Raw genomic sequence first — 22,805 nt, 5'->3', positions numbered from 1 at the left:
ATATATGTATATAGACATATACAGTATATATATATATATATATATATATATATATATATATATATATATATATATATATATAAAATTTATATATTAAATATATATATATATATATATATATATATATTATATATATTATATACATATACATATATATATATATATATATATATATATATATATATATATATACATATATATATATATGTTAGGGATTCACTTTTTGGGAGTCAAAATTAGATTTGAAAATAAAAGTGAAAAAGTAAGTTATTAATAAATAGTAAAAATTATAATTCAAAAAAATCTTTCTTTGAATGTAAAATGTAAATTGTGTTATTGAATTTGTGTTTTTTTTTATTTTAATATTTTTTTTTGTTTGAAGTTTAGCAAGATAAAGAGTTGTTGTTTCACATTATTTTCACATTTAATCCTCTTTATTTTAACATTTGATAATCTTAGATTTAATACAGGTTTGTGCATTATTGTGCATTATTGTTTCATATAGGGTTTTAAAAAAGTTTTTAAGACAAAACAAAACATCAAAATCATAATTTTGTCACCAATATCCTTCACACCAGCCAATGCATCCAAATTGCATTCATCATTTCTATATTTTTCTGCAGAATTTTTATAATTTTTTTTTTTTTTATTATCCTTTATTCTTCCTGACTCATCCTTGACTTCTTTTTTTCTGCTTTTTTCTCGTCTTTATATGATTTTTCCTTTTTATTACCATGTTTTTATTACAAACTCTTTTGATTACACTTACATTTTTATATATTTATTAAGCCTATTGATTGAGTCATCTAGTAGTGGTTTGAAGAAGAGAGCTTCTGATCCTGAAAAGAGGTGGCATAGGCTTCATGACATTTTACCTGACCTTTTGATCTTAATAGCACTTGCTGTCTAGCTGTCATCTCTTGTCTAGTCTTCTTTCTTGTCTTCTTTAACAGTCCCCTCCCTGTATGCCTGTCACTGAAGATGACGAGAGAGTAGTTCTTGGTTGATTAGAGAGGTTCTCCTGCCATTGTGCTTGCTAATGCTGCACAATACTGTAAATGACTGAGTGCATGTATCATGGATACCTTTTTTTTGTTGATTCTTTTTGAGGGGGCTTTCCAGCACAATTCATCATTAGCTATTTTTCCCTTCATAACTTTCCAAGCACATCTTCATAGGAAATGCCCTCTGTGTGTAGCACTTGAACATTTGATTATGCTAATATGTGTTTACAGTGAAAATATAGAATTCTGTGTGTTGTTTGGATGTTGTTTATATACCGGAAATGTGTGTTATTGGCACTGATTTCAGCCATAGAGGAACATGGTCTTTGCCCATCCCCACCCCCCACTAATGCAATTAGATAAACAAAATGAGTCTCCTGACTCATGTCCAGGAGTGCTAGCCACAAAACCTCAAGAACACCACAGACCCAGTTAATTGTTTCTTTGATTCTGTTCACTTTGCAGTACATTCTATAGAAGAGGAGGCGGTAAATGAGGCATTAAGATGTGTCTCACTCATTATGACAGTACTTTAAGTGGAGGCAGTAGTAATTACACAGGATGCTAACAGGGTCTTGGCTCCAGCAATAATTCTAGTGGTGCCTTGCAGTTAAAGGACTTTTTTTTGTTAAAGCAGGCTACTTCCTAAGATTCATGAGGTCATCACCGCAAGGGAACATAGCTTTCCTTTGATTTATTTAATTAGTTATAGGCTATCTATGTTTGTTTTTTTTCCTCCAAATAACATGTGAATAGGTGTTCCTTTTCTTCATGTTGGAAGGTTTTGATATTTTTTTTTCTTTGGAAAACAGTTGATTTTTTTCTAGACTATAAAGGTTGAAGGATGAACTTGTTAACTGGTTTCCTGTCACTAGAAATGCAGGCATTATGTACATCGTTTGATAGACAAGATCAACATTTAAACTAACACTACACTGGCTGACACTTAGCTTGACCTTTAATTTCATCCATTCCATTTCATTAAATCCTTCTATTGCATGCTTGTAATAATTAATCAGCAGACATTTGCTGGGAACAGATTTGATAGCTAGCTTTATAAAGATATTTAATTACTTTCAATTATTAATTATAAAATGTTTTATACATTTCCATAAGAATTGTAATTATTAAATTCAATATTATTGAAAAAGTATTTCATCTCTGTTTTGAATTACAACCAATAAGACATGTCTTGAGGAAAAAAATAATAATTTTTTTTTGAATGTTTCAAAAGTTTATTTTTTTTTGCTATTGTGTCTTCAACCCTCCAACCCCCGCCTCCCCAAACTTATATATAGTAACTCTGGCATTGTCATACTGTGGAGAAAATGGAATACTCCAGGAAATGACCATCTTGGACTTATTATATATATGTCTGTTCTTTCAACCATTCACTCTCTGTGTTTTGGGGCTTGCTCTAGCAGGTCCCAACATGTCAAATGGTCATCGTGTCTTCTTTGTCATGATACATGTAGTACTCTTTTGAAAATAAGATAACTGGGAAATCAGCTCACCAACAGAGCTTGACTGAGAGAGAAAAAAAGAGTTAAGGAGAGGTTCCAGTAGCAGCAGGTCTTATTTTCCATTTATTTCATTTCATGGGTGCTTTTTGTTTGAGCTCATAATAAATCATTCTCTGCAGCTACAGTGAAAAAACTGTAGGTGCACATGCAAAGTGCTTCCTTTTACACAGAATGAGAAGGAAGGAAGTAAAGGACTCAAGCAAAGGTCAGAAGTTGCCCCCTGACACATGTGGGCAGGAAATATTTTCAGTCACATGGGCTGACAGTGGCATGAGTCCAGTGTGTTAGCATACCTGCATGATGCCCTATGTGACATTTTTTTTAAATGTTTGAGATTTCAGTACTGTTGAGATTATGTGAATGTTGTTTACTTTTCCACAGGATATGATAGAAGACTGTTCAATGAATAATTCTGCCTTGTATCAGTTTACCATCTCCTATCAGTGCTGTAATCATAATACAGGAAGGGATGAAAGTAAAACAAGCAAATGACAAGACAGCAAACTGATTATGTCTAGAATACTGGAGACATCCACTACATACAAACAGAGAGAACATGGTCCAGAGGAGAACAACCCAAAAATGTAGAGTCTATATAAAAACTTGCAATTAGAACACAGAAGACCAACAGATATGATATATACCCTCCAGGAGAGGAAGGGCATGATAATGGTTATTTTTTATTTATTTTACATTTGTTTACCAGGGGGTTCCTGGTTCTAATATGATAGAAATGTTCAAGAAGCACAAGGAATTATCAAAGTCCATGAAGGCAGAACATTATAGAAATACTTGCTCGGAAACAGTAATGATAGGTAGTGTGATGAAATATTTTTTCAAAGTGAGGATGGTGCATGTATTAAGTTGCATTTTTGAAATGTCAGTAACAGTCAAAAACATGAGAGATGTTCAGGAATAAATGGGGAAGAAATAAGGTTGTTTTGAACAAGAGTGGGAAGAAGCTAGATATTAACAAGGAACTGTAGCTTATCTAGTAAATTTGGAAGTAGGGACGCTAGGCTGGCCACGTAGTCCTTAATGCCCATAATGTGCTGTCACTGTCTGTTCATTAAGTGCCTTCTCTGTGATTCTCTTATTAGGTATCAAACTGGTTTGGAAATAAGAGAATCCGATACAAGAAGAACATTGGCAAATTCCAGGAAGAAGCCAACATGTATGCTGCCAAAACTGCTGCCAATGCTGCTACTGTATCTGCTCATGGAAGTCAAGCCAACTCACCATCTACCCCTAATTCTGCTGGTAAGAGAAGTCTGTGGGACTTTGTGTGTTGTGAAACTTAATTCTAGAGGTATGGGTAAAGCTTACAGCTTGTCGTTTAGTTTTACAAGTGCATGCATGTTTCAGTTATGTGAACTAACATAGAGTATATAGATTGTTTTACTGGTATACTAATGTGGCAATATACAGTTGCATAGGTGAGCATGGGAATAGAACATTAGTGAGTTATACAGAATGGGTAATGGAAGAGATGTATGACACCCTGAATGACCTGCATATAGGATGACACATCCAGTGAGGGATCATTGCTGGCTCACCCATCCCGGAAAAGAGAAGAATGTTCATCGGTTCATAGATTAGTACAAAGCTAACTGCCCTTGCGAGACATTTTAAGCCTAGCCAATTATCTCCTGTGAGACTCAAACCCTGCACCTTGTGCTTACAAGGCAAGCACCTTAACCTTTAGGCCACCCTCCCAACTATGTGGTGGTATAGTTTGGGACATTCTGGAGCTACACTGTGGATGACCAGGTGTGGATTTGAGGTAAGACAAAACACTTCAGCCTGCCAAGGAGTGCTGCCCCTAGAGTTGAGAGACACACATCTGTTTGATTTGTTTTATTATTTATTTATTTGTTTAGTTATATTTTTACATGCCTTGCTTCAGTACTGTTTTATCGTTAATGATGGTAAAAGAGATAAGGAAATACCAAACGAATGCCAAGGAAATACCAAACGAATCCCATTGGGTACTGAGAAAGCAAATGGCTCAGACCCTTTATGATTTACATGCCTCTAGCCAATGGCATAAGTATTGGGCCATAAAAATGTAATAATAATAACAATAATAAGAAAAATTAAAAAAAAAACAACAGTAAAAATGGAACAACTTCAATGCCCAATGAAGTTGTGTGAAACTGTTATGAATTTAATTTCCACATGGATATGTTTTTTTTCATACATTGTATTTTTGGTGCATCACTCTACAATGCACAACCTGAGCAATCTGTCCATGCAGTGTAAAAATAAGGGGTTTTAAACCAGAACTTTAGGTATATAGCCAGATGGCATTTACCACAAAAGGTGATGAATGCAGAACTGTGACATTTGTAAAAGTACTCTGTGTGCCAGTGATTAAGACAGACAAAGATGACAAAAGAGTTTTCTACAAATGGATGAAAGAATTAGCATTTTTACAGATGTCTGAAAATAGGTACTCTATGTAGGATCCAGTCATTATTGAAAAATGACACTTAGAACTCAAAAACCTGGTCTACGGTACTAGCCATTGCATCTCCCAGTTAATTGCTTGGCTATGTTTGCTATACAAAGCCTAATAATCCACATTAATATCAAAAGGCATTTTGACTATCTCATGTATTTAAAATTCATATTCCTAGTTAATTCACTCTGCCTGACTTTGAACCTGAAGACTTTGGGGACAATGAGGGCTGGAAATGTACAAGTACATTTAAACTAAGACAGAAGGTGGGCAACTCACAAATACAAAAAAGTGGGATAGATCATTAGATTGTAAAAAGACAGAAAAAATACAGTAGCAGAGGGACATACAAGGTGACTGATGGCTGGGTATTATTAATTTGCAATGGAAGGAGTCTAGGTAAAAAAGGTGATGGAGATGCAGGTAGGGATGGAGGAAGAGAAGGTGGAGATTGCTGATTTTACAGAAACAAAAGCCCACTACAAGAAAGGAAGGGACATGGTTCATAGACTCATAGGTGTGTTCTAGGCTAATGGCCCTGGGGCCTTTACAAGCCTAGCCCATAGGATTACCCTGGCATTGTGCCACCTGACCTTAGTTCCCAGTGCCTCTGTTGAGTAGAGTCACTGGAGTGATCCCCAGGGTGAATTTTCTATTTCCCATCCACTCATCAAGATTTCTCTTGAAGAGGGCCAGTAAAGTGCTCTGCTTGACATGTATGGGAAGTCTATTCCATACCATGGGCAGTCTGTGTTATGAACCTGTCCCGCGAGCATGTTCTGTTGATTGTGGTAATGAGGTTGAGGTCCCTGGAGCATGTAGTGCGGAGGGATTGGGATTTCTTTAGATGTAGCATTTCTAACAGAGCTGGGTCAGACATGGCTTTGTAAGTCAAGCAGAGATTGCCTCTAAGTAGGTGATATGAGACAGAGAATAATTGGAGTTTTTGAGTCTGCCCATATAGGACAAGTGTTTAAGGCCTAGGATCCTCTTTGTGAGGTACTTTTGTGGCCTCTCCAGTTCTTGTAGGTGTCCAGTGAGGTACATGCCAAATGGGGAATTGTACTCTATGAGTGGCCTAATGAGGGAAGAGTAGAGGGAGACAATGACCTCTTTCTTCCTTTATGCAAAATCCTTGGTAATGAGATGTGCCACATAGAACGACTTTCTGACCACAGTGGCAATGTGGTGGTCAAAAGAGAGGTTGCTGTCAACCTGTGTTCCCAGATCTCTCATAATGCCTTCTGTGTTCAGTAGACTACCATCAGTGTGGTAATTCATGGGAACTGGGTTTTTCCCAAAGGGGATGGCAACACATTTTTTTGGCATTGAGCTTACGTCCATGGTTCTGACACTTTCTGTAAGATGTCAACATCACTTGGGGAGTTAACAAACCATTTTTAAGAGCTAGACCATTGAAACATTACTAGGTTTTAATTAAGTTGAATCAGATGTTTTGTAGTCAAACACTTTTTATTAAGGTTTTTATTAGGATTTTTGAATTTTTAACCAAATATGTAAGCATGCTTTTTATGAATGAGATGGTTATAGTTATTCTCATCTATCAGTCCAAGCATATCAGTAACTACAAGTTTTATATATATATATATATATATATATATATATATATATATATATATATATATATATGTTTTTTGTACATTTGTATTTATTAATGCCAATTATTACATCACTCTCAAACTTGATTGTATTGGATGAAACAGGTTTAAATGTTGAGTAACTGCTGGCATGGTTTATTATGGTCTGATGAAGCGGAGCTTTGGTCCGTGAAAGCACTGACCCTGTGTATTTTTTGTACCTATTAAATATTTTGAACTAAGCCGTGCTTGGAACCTTTGCTGTTTTTTTTACAGTTAATAATAGCTCCCAACTTACAATCGTCTGCGAACTTTGTCAGCCAGAGTCCCTTTGTGTTGGCCTGGACTTCAGGGAAATAGATACCAAACAGGAGAGGACCCAGGACCAAACCCTGTGGGACTCCACTTGTGATTGGTCGGCAGTCTGACTTGGAGTCAGCTACTTTCACACTGTGGGTTCTATCTGTGAGCCAGTTTTCAACCCACCTAGTGATATAGGGGTTGATGCCTAGCTTAGTGAGTTTTTCTATGATTCCTGAGTGGGGAATAGTATCAAAGGGCTTGGCAAGATCAAGGTAGGCTGTATGAACCACCTTGCCTTCATCCACAGCTCTGGTGATTGACTCAAAGAAGTCAACCAAGTTGAGCAGGCATGATCTACCCTTCACAAAACCAAACTGTGTGGGATCCAGGGTTTGGAGATTCTCTATATCCTTGTTTATTGGGTCCATGATGATGCATTCCACAGCTTTGCATATCAGACTCGTCAGGCTAATGGGGTGATAGTTCCCAGGGTCTGTAGTTGCTCCTCCTTTGTGGAGAGGTATGACTGTAGCAGTGCACCATTTGCTAGAGGCAAAAGCTGAGGTGAGGCTATGATTGAACAGGGCACACAGATGAGGTGCCAGTTCAGTCTGTATTTCATGTAGAACACAACCAGGGATATTGTCAGGTCCCATAGAAGCTGTACTCTTGGCCTTGGACAGTGCTGTTTTAACCTGTGCAGCAGTAATACTGGGTGCCTGGCAATCTACTGGTATTGTGATTGGGCCTTTGGGGGGGGGTAAAGTTGGCACTGAATCTGTTAACCAGTATATTGGCAATATCTGTTGGCTTGGTATAGGAGGTGCCATTGTGCAGTAGCTCAGAGTAAATCTGGGTATTGCCACGGAGATTCTTTACATAACTATAGAAGGCCTTGTGGTTACCTTTACTATCTGCTGCAATTCTGTCTACATAACTAACTTTAGAGGATTTGATGAAGGATCTCAACTTTTTGCTGAGGCTGATAAGGAAGTTTTTTACAGTCTTGGGACTTCACCTTATTCTGCATCAGTTCCCTCCTTCTGTTGTAGAGTTTGTTTATAGCAGGGGACCACCAGATTGGCTTCCTTTTTTTTGAGGAGAGCGTCTTGGTTCTATTGAGTATGGCGAGATCCATGCATTTGTCTACATGTTCGTACAGTGCATTGATGTATGATTCGGTGGTCATGCAATTATTCTCCATTTGCATAGATGCCATGAAGTTAGCCACCTCTGTTTTAAGGAGCCCAAAATTAGCTTTGGAGAAGTTTTTCATGGTGGTTACCTTTGCGGGGGGGGGGGTGTCAATTTCCAAGATGATTAGTTTGTGGTCGGATCTAATCAGGGAGGAGTTGTCAATTGGTGTAGATGGTTGCCCATGTTAGTATTGACCAGGTCAAGGATGTTGCTACCTCTAGTGGGGGTAAGAACGAGCTGGTCCAGGGCATTGGAATTAATGAATTCCTGGAAACTTTAGGTAAGTGTATTGGTACATGAGTAGTTTTCCCAGTTAATGGAGGTGTAGTTGACATCGCCCAGTATGAGAGTGTTAGGTTGGACCCTAATATTCCCCAGGGTGCTTAGGAACATGGAGTGTAAGTCTTGGGATATGGTTGGGGACCTATAGGAGGTTACAACCTGAATTGCTGTCTTACCCAATGTTAGCTGCACCTGAAGTATCTCTGATGCATTATATTGGGCCACCAGTCTGGAGGTGTGTGCATCCTTTATGAATATGGAAACACGTCCACCTTTGGACATTTGGTCCAAGTTCTGCAGATGAAAAGTGTGGAATGAGTTATAGCCTTGAACCAGGTCTCTGTTACAGCACAAATGTCGATGTTCTCCATTTTAAGGAGTGCTTTCAGTGAGTGCATTTTGAGATTTAGACTTCTACCGTTGAGCAGCATGACCCTCAGACTGCGTTTGTTTGTAGCTGTTATGGTAGTAATTTGGTCTTTGGAACACCACCTAAAAAAGGGATTATAGGGGTGGCAAGAGCCTTGGCCAGTATCCAGAAGCCCATGGGTGACAGATGCAGGCCATCTCTGGCAAAGCAGTGAGGTCTGTCAATCATGTCATCCCAGGCAGACAGATACTGGATCCCCTTAGAATGACATCAGAACCTTAGCCAATTGTTGAAATCAATATTTTTCTGCTTGTACTGTGGTATCATTCTGGGTGATGGTAGGATGCTGCTCTGGGCTAGGGTCATACTCGCATGGGCTACATAATCTGAGAACTCCTCCATGTCTCTTTTCATGTAGTCTAGGGAGATAAGTCTCAGGTCATGCACACCCACATGTACAATGACAGAGTCATATTTGTACCTGTTGTTGAGGGACCCGAGTTTGTGCATTATGTGACGGATCCTAGCACCTAACAGGCAGCTGACTGTTACTGACTGTATGTTGGGCATGCTGTTTTGCCTTAGGGGCTTTGGGTAAGTTGTACACTGTTTATGAGAGTTATGTGTCTCGTGATTAGTGTTGTGTTGTGGTGGTTGAGTGCGTTTCTGTCTTGAAGGCCTCTGCTCTTTGGGTAGGTTTTTATTGAGAGCCTCTGCGAAGGTGGGTGTATGGTTTGTGTTTTTATGTGAATGAAGTGCTAGTGTGTCTTCTGGAGGGCTATGTGTTCCATGTGGTGTGGTGCAAGTGTTGACCTTCTCCTCTTGACCAGCTATTCTGCTCTTAGCTGGAGAGTGCGTGGCTTCCAGTTTGGATATATAAGTGTATCTTTTGCCCAGGTATAGATTCTTCAGCAAATGGAAAGAAGAGAGGGATAGAAATGGAGTAAACTATGTAAAGGAGGGTGCTAAATGGAGAACCAGGAAACACATTAGTAGTAGCATCAAGGACTGCCATTACCTCAAATCCAAATCACTGAAAACCATTTTCAGCAGACATTGAGGTTCCCTTTTTCATCACTGTTAAGCAACCATGGAGCTATTACATGCAAATTGAGGGTATGGCTTGCCCCCTGTAAAAATATTTACTTATTGCTGAAAGTGGTTTTCTGCAATTTAGATTCACAGTATTAGCATTTGCTGAGATTACGAAAGGTGAATCTATGAAATGTAATGTCAGAGAGTTGGAGGAGTACACCTCCTCATGATGATGGCAAGGAAGCAAGAAGAATAAAAATCTTACTATGTATCATTCCTTAGACATATCAGTAGAGAAGAGGATAACATAATGAAATCAGAGAAAAGGAGTGAGGTACAAGGAAATGAGTTATACATACGTCTCCACTGTACAGAATTTTGCCTTATATTTTTCATCTGTTCCCTAATAAAATGTGAGGTTTTCTGGCAAATCCTTGAAGGCTGAAGTCATTAAATAATGACAGACATTTGAGGTTCAAAATTCATATCCTTTAGAAAAAGCATGCTAATGCAAAATATGTTATTATATTAACTTTCTAAGTTTATATATTCAGTATTTGCAATCTGTCCCTGAATTTGGCCTTTGACTCCCCCTCCATTACTTCTTCTAAGAGGTTGAGAGGTATGGGGATATGATCATGGGAGATCTGAATCTTTATCGTACTGGGCAATTCTAAATGCCAGGCCTGAGAGAAAAAGATTGTGGAATGACTGAGGTCTTGGATCACGAGGAGATCAGGCAACTTGTGCTGACTTCTTTAAATTAGCATTTTGTGCTATTCTGTTGGACTCATTTATGTTATGAGGTTGCTTAAAATGTAAAATTTACTGGCATTATCCCATTTCACACTATTGAGATGTATAGCAAATCTTCTATGCTTTATAGAGGAGTACATGTAATCACTGTTCCGAGTCAGCAGCAAAACGCTTATAGTTGCACATATACCAATAAAGTTAAGGATTCTAACATGGAGAGGCTTCAGCTTTAATAAAATGGAAAAGAACAAATGGAAATAAATAGATAAATGCAATATGGTGTTACGGAGCACACTATGAGGTTCTGTGCATTCATCACTTTGCCGATTACAGCTACAATGTCTGCATGACAATGATTCTACCGATCTCTTGCAAAATTCCCATATAAAGTTAATATGGAAAGCAAATATGTTTTTGAGAAAGAGGACTGTATTGTAGAAGAAGGAAAATATCAAACTGTGCCAAAATTAGCAAAATGTTAGTTTCAAATTTGCTTTGACACAGATGGGCAAACAGTTTCTCTTCTTGTATCAAAAATAGTTGAGTGTTTTTAGGTTTTATAAACATTTAGAGTGCTTTTATCTTTTGTTATCCATTTGTGCTTGCAGTGTAAATTGTTAAACCTTTTTGTAAGCCAGAAAAAGTGGATAAACTTAAGGAAAAGATATTGTAATTAGGAATTGTAAGTCATGTGTGATTAGTTACCCACTTTGGTCACCTTTGCATAATGTCCTGACAACAACTGCATTGTTTGCCCTTAGGTGTAGGAATGTGATGTTTCCTGATACACAAAAGTATAAACAGCATTTTAAATGTATTTTTTGGAAATGTCTATTTTCATGATAACTGCTGTGACATTCTGTATAATGATCATGTTACATACAGTGCGTGTCTTTCATAGGCACGTTTGTACTGGCTCTGGTCATGGGAGAAAAGGGTCAAAGGGGATTATCCCACAAACCCAATTAATAACCTAGTAAGTAAGTTGATAGGTAATAAGTAAGCAAAAACATACATGTATACATTCATATATAAATAAATAAGTAAATGCAAAATTAAAAATGGCGTGTACATGGTGTTTTTGCTGTTCTTGAGAACATATGCAGAAAAAAGGTATACATTTATTTCCTTTACTACTGTTGTCGACATACAAAGTGCACAGCACTGCACATGCTCTGTCACACCAACTCTCATTGCCCCTAGAAACAAACAGCACAGCACTGCACATGCTCGGTCACACCAACTCTCATTACCCCTAGAAACAAACAGCACAGCACTGCACATGCTCTGTCACACCAACTCTCATTACCCCTAGAAACAAACAGCACAGCACTGCACATGCTCTGTCACACCAACTCTCATTACCCCTAGAAACAAGCAGCACATCACTGCACATGCTCTGTCACACCAACTCTCATTACCCCTAGAAACAAACAGCACATCACTGCACATGCTCTGTCACACCAACTCTCATTACCCTAGAAACAAACAGCACAGCACTGCACATGCTCTGTCACACCAACTCTCATTACCCCTAGAAACAAACAGCACAGCACTGCACATGCTCTGTCACACCAACTCTCATTACCCCTAGAAACAAACAGCACAGCACTGCACATGCTCTGTCACACCAACTCTCATTACCCCTAGAAACAAACAGCACAGCACTGCACATGCTCTGTCACACCAACTCTCATTACCCCTAGAAACAAACAGCACAGCACTGCACATGCTCTGTCACACCAACTCTCATTACCCCTAGAAACAAGCAGCACATCACTGCACATGCTCTGTCACACCAACTCTCATTACCCCTAGAAACAAACAGCACATCACTGCACATGCTCTGTCACACCAACTCTCATTACCCCTAGAAACAAACAGCACAGCACTGCACATGCTCTGTCACACCAACTCTCATTACCCCTAGAAACAAACAGCACAGCACTGCACATGCTCTGTCACACCAACTCTCATTACGCCTAGAAACAAACAGCACAGCACTGCACATGCTTTCTCCTCTCTGGCGCCTACTCTTAGGCAAGGTCTCCCCATTGGCATTAAGGAAATCTTCACTTATTCCAAATTCAGATTACATCTCAAAAACACTTCTTCATCCAAGCCAAATGCTCCTGCTTCAACATGGGACATATAACCTAGCACACTATCCCTATCTCCATCCAAGGCTCTTCTCCTCTCTCAAGCTTCACTGAAACCCACTTTAGAAACTAATCTGTATATTGTACATTACACTCTGCTCAATTATACATTGCACTGTGCTTGTTCAGTGGAATTTATAGACACAGGGGCATATTCAATGACACCTACACTAAGTGTACACTAAGTGCACACAGTCATAGGATGATGGAAAATGAGCAACTGAGACATGAACAGGTGGTAGTATAGCTGTACCTTGGTTACATCTCTTTAGTCCTTTACTGATGTATGGATGTGATTGGCAATGTTTGAAATATTCGCAAAAAAAAATAAAATAAAAAAAAGATAAAAAAAGGATTCCATGTAGAAAATATAACTGGCCAAGTGAACAGAAGGCCTTTTGTTTTTATTTATCCATATGTAAGACTTCATAAAAGACTACAAGAATGATAGGAAGGAAGTTGCATGTAGCTTTTAAATCTGTGGGTTAAAGTTTCCGGAGGTAAAACAGATTAAAACAGTATTATCTACAAAAAAAATGATAAATTTAAGCATGTTTTAATGCATTCAGACTACACAGAAGACTGCAAGCAGAATGCAAATGCATATTAATTTTAATCATGTAAAATATGCACATATATAAAATAGATTATATTGTAAATAATAAGGGACATCTCATCGTTTTTGTGGATAATAATACTTAAATCTACCCTTTTCACAAATTTTGACCACAACTTATAACTAATGCATGTTTGTTTGCAGCCTTTTTTTTTAAATCTAAGCACCATTATTGATTAAAAATGGTACATAAACTCTTCCATGAATCCCACTTCTTTCTTGTCATGTTTTTTACTTTTTGTATTATGAAAGCACTACGATTCTCAGTGTTGATATAGATGTGTCTTTTAATTGTCTCTCAGTAATTAAAGTAAGACATTTTGTATCATTTGGTCTTTTTTGTGAGAATTTTGAGTTTAGCCTTTGTAACTTTGAACCTTATCTATCTCTAACTACAGTTGTTCCCGCTAAGTGATATTCATAAAACGTGTTGCTTTCACCTTTAGAGTAACAACCCTCTTCTAGTTTGAGGAGAAACATAAACCATGTGCAGTCTTGCTGTTTTATGAGGGGGGGGGGTTCCCAATATTTGCTTTCTGTTGTTATTCACTCTACAGAATTACTTCCAGCTAGCAGTCTTATTTTAAGTTGTTTCATAAAGACCTTATTTATTTATTTTGTCTAGTTGTTTCTTAGGAGGGCGATATGCATTTAAGATATACATAACTTTAAGAGGATTAAACCAGTAGTGTATGAATCAGTTCTTTGTCTGAAACTGTACCTCTCCACTCTCTTGTGTTATTTTCTGTAGTGATTGTATAGATTCCATTTAGGCTAAATTGCACAGACTAAATTCTGAGGGGTAATATTTTTCCATTCCCAGCTCAACAGCAGTATGATTTTAGTTTTGTTGTCTGACTTCTTATAATCCAGATTTGTAAATTGCTGACCCTTTCAACTGCACACTGAGTTTACTTGACTAAGAAGCTAAACACTTCAGTATGGACAGCTCTATCTCCTATAAAATGTAGCCCTGAACAAGTCATTTAATTTTCATGTTCTCCTCAGACTCTCAGCGCAAGTAAGGTGGAGTTATGGGTTTGTCACCTAGTTGCTGAAAACTCATAATGTTTTCTTTCTACACAGTTTGAAGTGCCAAATTTGCTGTACAGCTTTAAAAAAGGCAAACAGACTGCATCTGCCTCAAGAAGTGGTATAGCTTATAATGAAATGGTCTGTACATATAATGAAATAAAGGACAGATGTTCTTACTAGCTTGATCCTGGTTGATTGAAAGGTGTTACATTTCATATTTAAAGTAAATGCGGTCCACAAAAGGATATGTGGGAGTGAGGAATATGGTATAAAACATGAAATCCCTTACTATGTCATAAACAGCTGCATTTTCACATGCCACAGCAGATGTCTTATTTTATCAAAAAAAGAAAAGACAATGGAAATATGTGTGTGTTTGTTAGTGTGTGTGTCTTTGTGTGTATGCATATACGTGTCTGTATGTGTGCATGTGTATGTAATACAGTCTAACATGCAAGATGTTTGGCCCTGCCAGTGCAGATTATAGTCTGGAAACTGGGATACATTTCATAGTTTCATAGGTTGGTACTAGGCTATCGGCCCTAGGGCCTATACAAGTCTAGCCATAACAATTCCCTGGCTATTTCTTCCCACAGTATTTACTTCCCTGGACCCCTGTCTAGCAGGGCAACTGACATGATCCCTGGGGTGAATTTCCTATCTCCCATCCAATCATCAATGTTCCTTTTGAAGAGGGCCAAAGAGGCACTCTGCTTGACATGTATGGGCAGTCTATTCCAGAGTCTGGGGAGTCTCTGGGTCAGGAACATATCCCTTCAGCATGTTTTGTTCATTTTGATGACAAGGTTTAGATCCCTGGAGCATGTGTCTCTGAGGGATTGAGATTTCGTTAAGTGTAGCATGTCCAACAGCTCTGGGTTTGACATGTCCTTGTATGTTAAGCAGAGATCGCCTCTGAGTAGACAATATGTGACAGAGTATAGGTGGAGTTTTTTTAGACAGTCAGCAAAGGGCATCTGCTTTAGTCCTGTGATTCTTTTAGTGAGGTATTTCTGCAGCCTTTCCAGTTGTTGCAGATGTCTTGAGAGGTACATACCAAAAGGGGCGTTGTATTCTATAATGGGTCTAATGAGGGATGAGTACAGTGGTACAATGACCTCCTTTTTTCTGGATGAAAAGCCCTTAGTGATGAGGTGTGCCACATAGAAGGATCTCCTGACTGTTGTGGCGATGTGGTTATCGAAGGTGAGACCACTGTCCACCTGTGTCCCTAAGTCTTATCACATTTCGGTGTTTAGTGTACTGCCACCTATGTGTTAATTCATGGTACATGTTTTTTTCCGAAAGGGGATAACTATACATTTCTTGGCATTGAGCTTAAGCCCAGCTCTGGCAACAATCATCTGTTTCTGTAAGGTCCTTTTGTAGAATATCCACATCATTTGGGGATTCAATAATGGCTCCTAGTTTGCAGTTATCTGCAAACTTTGTTAGCCAGAGCCCCTTAGTGTTGGCTTATACTTCAGAGAAGTAGACTGAACCCTGAGGTACTCCACTTGTCACTTGTCTGGAGCTGGATTTGGAGTTGGCTACTTTTACAGTGTGGGTTCTGTCAGTAAACCAGCTGGCAACCCATCGAGTGCTGTAGGGATTAATGCCCAGCTTAGTAAGTTTATCTATGATTCCAGAGTGGGGGATGGTGTTGAAGGCTTTGGCGAGGTCCAGATAGGCTGTGTGGACCACCTTTCCCTTGTCCACGGCTCTGGAGACTGATTACAAAAAATCCTAGCTTAACTGTGGCTGCAATATTTTTTGCTATGATTTTTGTGACCATATTGTAAGCACTTTTCGTTGAAGGTTGGGCATCGAGCTGGCACCTCGGCATTTTGTAAAAATCTACTGCCAATCATTAGCGGACCAGAGTTCCGCTGTGGTGACCCCTTACCGGGAAAAAGCCGAAAAGACAAACAACAAAATTGTAAGCACTTTTGCGGTCATGAAGTGGAAAACAGGAGGGAAGAATGAATACCAAGCATTAGTTTTATGTCACGCACATACTGCCAGTGCAAGAGTGAAGCAATGCAGATGCAATCGCTTATCAAAGAGAAATTAAATGCTTAATACAAAACTGTAAAAGAAAACAGAATGAAATAGTCAGAGCAGTCTGCCATGGGAAGCGCCTGCATTTATCTGATGCATGTGGTATTTAAGTGTGGTACCACAAGTAATTGAAATATGCTGTGAGCTGTGAATTACAGTTCTCTCCAGTTTTATTCACTGTTACTGGTTACAAGTGGCTTCTACAGGAAATCATTGCTGGTAATGCTACTATTAGAGCATCAGCAGTGATAGATTGTTTCTTAAACTGCTATTTTCTACATGTTTGGTCAACCATAGAATTCTTCTGTACAAGTTTGGGAGCATGTACAGGGGCTTGCACCACTGCAAGTAAAGCTGTTTTGTTTTTCTTTGCCCAGATTACACAGGTCATTGTGTTGGTGTGGCTGCAACTTTTTTAGAGTATAGCTCTGTTAATAATTATAGCAGAACCAGTTAAATGAAGTGTGTTACTTCGCTTTTCATTTCTGCTACTGCCATTTGCACAATACCTACTCAAGGAACTGCAACACTTCTGACCTCTAATGTGATACTAATGTAAAGGGCATTCTCTCTGCTCTTGGTCGCTGTCCAGATGTTGTAGAAATTGAAAATAAAGTGGAAAGTTAGAATGGATTATATTGTCACCTCTTGTTATAAAATATCTGTTGCTGTTGTGGCCTGGTAGGTTAAAGATCATACAGTTTATTCAACAATTTGACATCTGCATCTTCTTGAAAGATTCTGCATCTGTGGTGCATGCAGGATTCCATTTTATATAATTTTAACTTAATTTCTGTTTTTTGTACTGCTGCTACACAACATAATGCCCCTTAACTGGCATACATGACCTTGTCAGGATGTGAAAAAAGCCCCTGTGCCAATGGTGACTACCTCTGTGCTATAGAGGGATAAAGGTTTGACTGGGACCCCAGATGACCTCAGTTTGACTTGTGGCTTGAATGATGGAAGAACTCATCACAGGAAGGGTGGGATTGAGGGTCTATATTGTAACAACGAACGATCAAATGATCGAATGTTGTTATATCAAACTCAAAAGTTTGAATTCACAACACATCGAACTACCAGAACAAAGATTTTTTTCCCAGGGAAAAAAAAAATCATTATTCCCAAAAAAAACAAAAAAATAAAAAAACAAAAACAAAACACATTCAAATATTACATAAAGTGGGGGGCTTCACCCCCCACACCCCCTAACGTGGGGGGCTATGCCCCCCCACACCCCCCTACTTAAATATACCAACTACAGTGCCGAAAACAGCAAAGTGATTGAAGCGGCCAACCAACTTCTTTCCCAGGGAAGGTATTTGCTTATATGCCACTTCTTCATTTTGCATTTTTGACATTTGAAGTTCGACCAAGACGCATTCGACAAAATGTGTCTTCGGGCTTCTGATAGGAACCCGGGATTGAGTGACAGCTGCTGACTTGCCCTTTTTGGGGAGAAGGAGAGATAGCTATATACTGACAATTGCTATCATGCAGTTAAAAGATGGTGCAGCACTAAATACACCAGGACCAGGGACATTTGCTTAATGATAACAACAGATAGCAATAGATGTCATACTTAGTACATATGTAGGAGCACGCATCTAATTAGGGAGAATTCTCTAGACCCCTGTGGAGACTTATATTATTATATCAGCCACCTTGGAGTGGGTTTAACCCTTAAGAGAAAACACCTCTATAGTATTCATCAAGTTAGTTCTTGGCCACTCGGCTGATAGCCTCCCTCTTATATATTCATGGCCAGTTGGATGATAGCCTCCCTCATGGCAGTTCATGGTCATTTGTATAGTAGTCTCCCCATATGCATTCATGGCCACTGCACAATAGTCTCCTTCATGTTATTTTATAGTCACTTGGATAACACCCTCCCTCATGTCCATTCATTGCCATTTGGATGTTAGCTTACCTCATGTCTGTTCATGGCCTCTTGGATCATAGCCTCCCTCATTTTAGTTCATGACCACTTGGATTATAGTGTTCCTCACATCCATTCATGACCAGTTGGATGATAACTTCCCTTATGTCAACTCCTTGACACTTGTATGATAATCTCACCATGTCCATTCATGGCCACTTTGAAGTCAGTCTCCCTTATGTCAGTTCATGACTACTTGGATAATAGCCTCCCTCACGTCCATCCATGTCCAGTTGGATGATCACCTCCCTTATGTCAGTTCATGGCCACTTGGATGATAGCCTCCCTCATGTCAGTTCAGTTCTCAGTGTGAGGAGAGCTCTGTCCATGGAGGGTGGATTGGTTTGATACCAGTGGGAGAGGAGATGTGATGGTTGCCAGGCATGGAGAGAAAAATTACTTAAAAAAATAGATTCTGTGTTATACAGCACTACCTAGAGCATTTGCTGAGCTGCTGTTGTCTGCTGGCTTTAGACTGGAGCACTGTGTTTTCTATAATTAGCAATTCACATGAGAAGCTTGTAGGTTGTATTCCTCATAATGTGAGCACAAAGGCATGTTGTCCTTTCATTTCCAATGTCTTTTATATACTCATTCACTACTGAGAGGGGAGAGGCCAGTTATCAAGGGTACTACTCTTTGGCCAGCATACAAAAAAGCAAGTAAGGGTTGCAGGTATATTTTTCTTTCTTGTATACGTTTCTAAAATAAACTGTCTGGAAATAAGTATTTATTTATTTGAACTTGTTTGCAGCATAGACAGACTACTAACTTCATAGAAACTGTCAGACATGTAGAAAACTTATTTTCTGCAGCTTCAGGCTTGCTCACATCCATGAAAGATACGGTAGCATTTATGAGAGTCTAATCTGATTTAAAGAAACAGTGAGTAGAACAGAAAAGAAATGAACTTTCCTGAAAATTCATTTAAAATGGAACATAGCTAGTGTTGCTGTACTGTGCTTTGGCAATGCATTTGCAATGACACATAAGCATGCATAAGAAGTGTTATTGCATTCTTTGCCATTTGATTTGTGCCACAGTGGTCACACATGGTTGTTGACTATCCTGCAGCTGCCAGTAAAGCAGGTGACTACCAGAGGACATTGACAGCCTGCAGTACACAGTCAAAGACATTATTTATAGTTAATATTTAGCCCGGTGTAGCTAGAAAAACCCCATATTATTGATGTGATGGTAGTCAATCCATCACTCTGTATTATTCTGGCTTCCTATTGTAAGTATGATACATGAAAACATGGCATTATAATCTTTCAAGTATTTCTGAATGTCTTGTTTGCCAATCATGAGTACACTCCTGCTTAAATATATACCCTCACATGAAGGTTGCATTAATTAGAGAAAGGGGAGTACTCCTAGATACCACCATTTCTTCTTCTTTTGGCTTTTCCCGATTAGGGGTTGCCACAGCAGATCACCTGTCTGCTCATGATTGGCAGTGGAGTTTTACAGTGTTGAGTTGCCAGCCCGGCGCCCAACCTTCCACAGCAGGCACACACTCACACCTAGGGCCAATTTGGATTGTCCAATCCACCTACAGCAAGTCTTTGGGATGTGGGAGGAAACTGGAGCACCCAGAGGAAATCCACGCAACCACAGGGAGGACATGCAGACTCCACACAGAAGGCACCCTAGCCGAGGATCGAACCAGAAAACCTCTTGCTGTGAGGCGACAATGCTAACCACTGCACCACTGTGGCCGCCCAGATACCACCATCTCACATTTCACTTTTAGTCACCCCATTCATGCTTTTAGTCCGACAGATCTGAAGATTACTGTTACAGATACTTTCAGGCATCCATACTAGTCCAACTTCATTTGCACTATAATATAGTTCTGAAGATATGCTTCTGTTCTTCGATTAATGAATACGCTTTACTCATTTTCTCCTTTATTTCTGTTAAAGTTGCAAAATATTCATTTTGGTAGAAGAACCAATGATTTGTAAGCATATATTCTTACACTTGATTGTCATACCACTGGCTTTACTTTTAACGTTTTAAATGCGACACTGTACCCAATGAAACTAAATACACTTCCGCTTTAATCCTGGCATTTTTTATTATCAGAGTCACCTCTGGTAATTCATAGCTGGTTTGATGAATAGTATGTATACATGCATTGTTGCAATTGGCACTGTAAATATTTTCAGTTTAAATGTATATTTCCTCTGAAACATTTTTGTTTGCTGTCTTTTTTATCATTGCTTTTCATATATATCTTAATTAATGAAATGCTTTATACTTATTATTAATTTTACACAGTCATCAAATGGTTTATTTTCCTGCAGATGCAATTCATTTCCCCTTAGCAGGGAATTGGTCCTTGTGTGGACATTACTCTCCATAGTATATACAAACTCATTTTCATCTGTATTGCACTCACTTTCTTCACGGTTGAATAATTTCCTTTCTATTTTTTTTTTCAGTCTTTCAGTGGTTGATATCTCTGTGTTTTATTGCACTGGTACTTTTTGTTTTGCAACATTCTCTCTGTGTCATTAACAAATAACCCCACCATGGAAGATAAGAGCAGTAGTCAAAAAGGACTGTTTCTACAATCTCTGAAAATTTCATTCCGGCTCAGAGACATGTTAGCAGCAAAGGGGAATATGCGTATGTCTGAATCACCTGTAAATACCACAAGTACAAATCATCACTTTCCTCTGGTAAGCACCTAAGGTACCCCATGCATTGTACTGGCACAGGTACCACCACATTCACTCTCACACATTCAAACACACACTCACACACACACACACACACACACACACACACACACACACACACACACACACACACACACACACACATTGACAAAACATCCCTGATGTATCTTCTTGTTTTTGTTCCTGCCCTTCAAAAACTTAAATCCCTACAGTCAGTAAATAATGCCAGACATTAGAGTTTCATTCTTATTTTCCGTAAAATGTGTAGTGAAGTTAGAACAGTCGTTCTATTAACTTTTTAAGTGAGTCCCAAGAAATACATTAAAACTTCTCCCTGGTGTCATCTAGTGCTCCTCTGGCTTTGTCTTGAAGCCTTAGTATGCTTATATACAGGTATGATGGCCACCCCTTCCCTACATGGACATGCCCCAGTAACTCTCAATTAGCTCTTATTTTACAGATCACTCCTGATGTTGCCTCTTATAGGTGCTCTACCCATCATAACTCATAAGCCATTGCAGTCAGTCAGTAATGTCAGACATAAGAGTTTCATTCTTCTTAAAGTTTAAAAAACATACCATAACTCAAACTGTCCTCATTTAGTGTAGAGGGTTCAGGCTCTGGTTGCTTGTTTTTTTTTCAGGAACTTAAGCTGATATGGTAAGAGTTTCGTTGGTGTCTAGTGGTGATGTCATGGGCTAACACTCTGTTATGGAGCTGAGTTTTATGCTAAGGATGTGAGTTCAAATTGTTTAGTACCTGATTTTTACATTCCTGTTGTCTAGTGCCCCCCCCCCCAACCCATAGGTATTTTGTGCTGCAAAAGTGTTGTTTGATTAGCTTTTATGCATTCTCTGTGTCTAGTTCCTTTCACCCAGGATTTTAGATGTATGACCACCCCCCACACACATATTCATGTACATACCCAGCCTCCATTACCTGGTTGCACTCACGGACACACTCATCCATTCACACATGCATGCCCACATACCTGTAAATACTCACGCACACACACACACCTTCCCTACCTATCCCTTAACTAGGCTAATACTCCAACCATCCAGGCAGACACACAGTCACAGGCATACACACACATACACACACATGCACAACCATCATCCCATCATAAAGCCATTTAGTTATTGTTTAGTTCATAGGGTGATACAAGGCAAGCAGTCACCAGGCCCATTAAAAGACTGTCTGCATAAGGCATTATTTTGTGGGTCTGTTCACCCATTGAATGGGTAAACACCAAACAAGGTATGTCATTGAATATGCTGTTCATCAAGCCATTCTGATTAAGATTGCATCACAATAAATTTAGGGAAATTTGTCCTTTCCCCACCGTAGTGCAATCTCATAGCTGGTATATGTAATTATCAACTGTAGTACAATCTCGTAGTTGGTATATATAATTAGCAGAGGGGTGTGAGAGACACAGCCCCCCACATGAGGAGGTTCGATGAATGGCATTTACAATGAAATGCCATTCGATGCTTTTCCTATTTGATGCATGATCAGATCATAGACCCTTATTTTGTGACTGACTAGTGTATGCAAGATACAGGTATATATATATATATATATATATATATATATATATATACATATATATATATATATATATATATATATATATATATATATATATATACATATATGTATATACTTTTGGGATTAGGATGTGAGGTTTTGAGGTTTCCACTTCCTATCATGTACTGTCCATATATGCAAAGAACATATGATAGAGAGTAACTTAAGGTAAGTGGCCAT

At 38.8% G+C, this 22,805-nt stretch overlaps 1 protein-coding gene across 1 annotated transcript in view; it reads left to right on the top strand.

Annotated features, from left to right (window-relative positions):
- Window positions 1-22,805, top strand: part of PBX1 (PBX homeobox 1) — a 1,500,039-nt gene that overhangs the window by 1,058,196 nt on the left and 419,038 nt on the right. The window contains exon 6 of the mRNA XM_044085392.1: window positions 3,628-3,787. Coding sequence (XP_043941327.1) covers window positions 3,628-3,787 — 160 coding nt within the window. The remainder of the gene's footprint in view (window positions 1-3,627; window positions 3,788-22,805) is intronic.

Source organism: Protopterus annectens, chromosome 10.part0, assembly GCF_019279795.1.
Source record: "Protopterus annectens isolate FY-2018-M chromosome 10.part0, PAN1.0, whole genome shotgun sequence".
Taxonomy (NCBI): Eukaryota; Metazoa; Chordata; order Ceratodontiformes; family Protopteridae; genus Protopterus; species Protopterus annectens.
The sequence above is the reverse complement of the archived record's forward strand: the minus strand, read 5'-3'. Positions and strand labels throughout refer to the sequence as shown.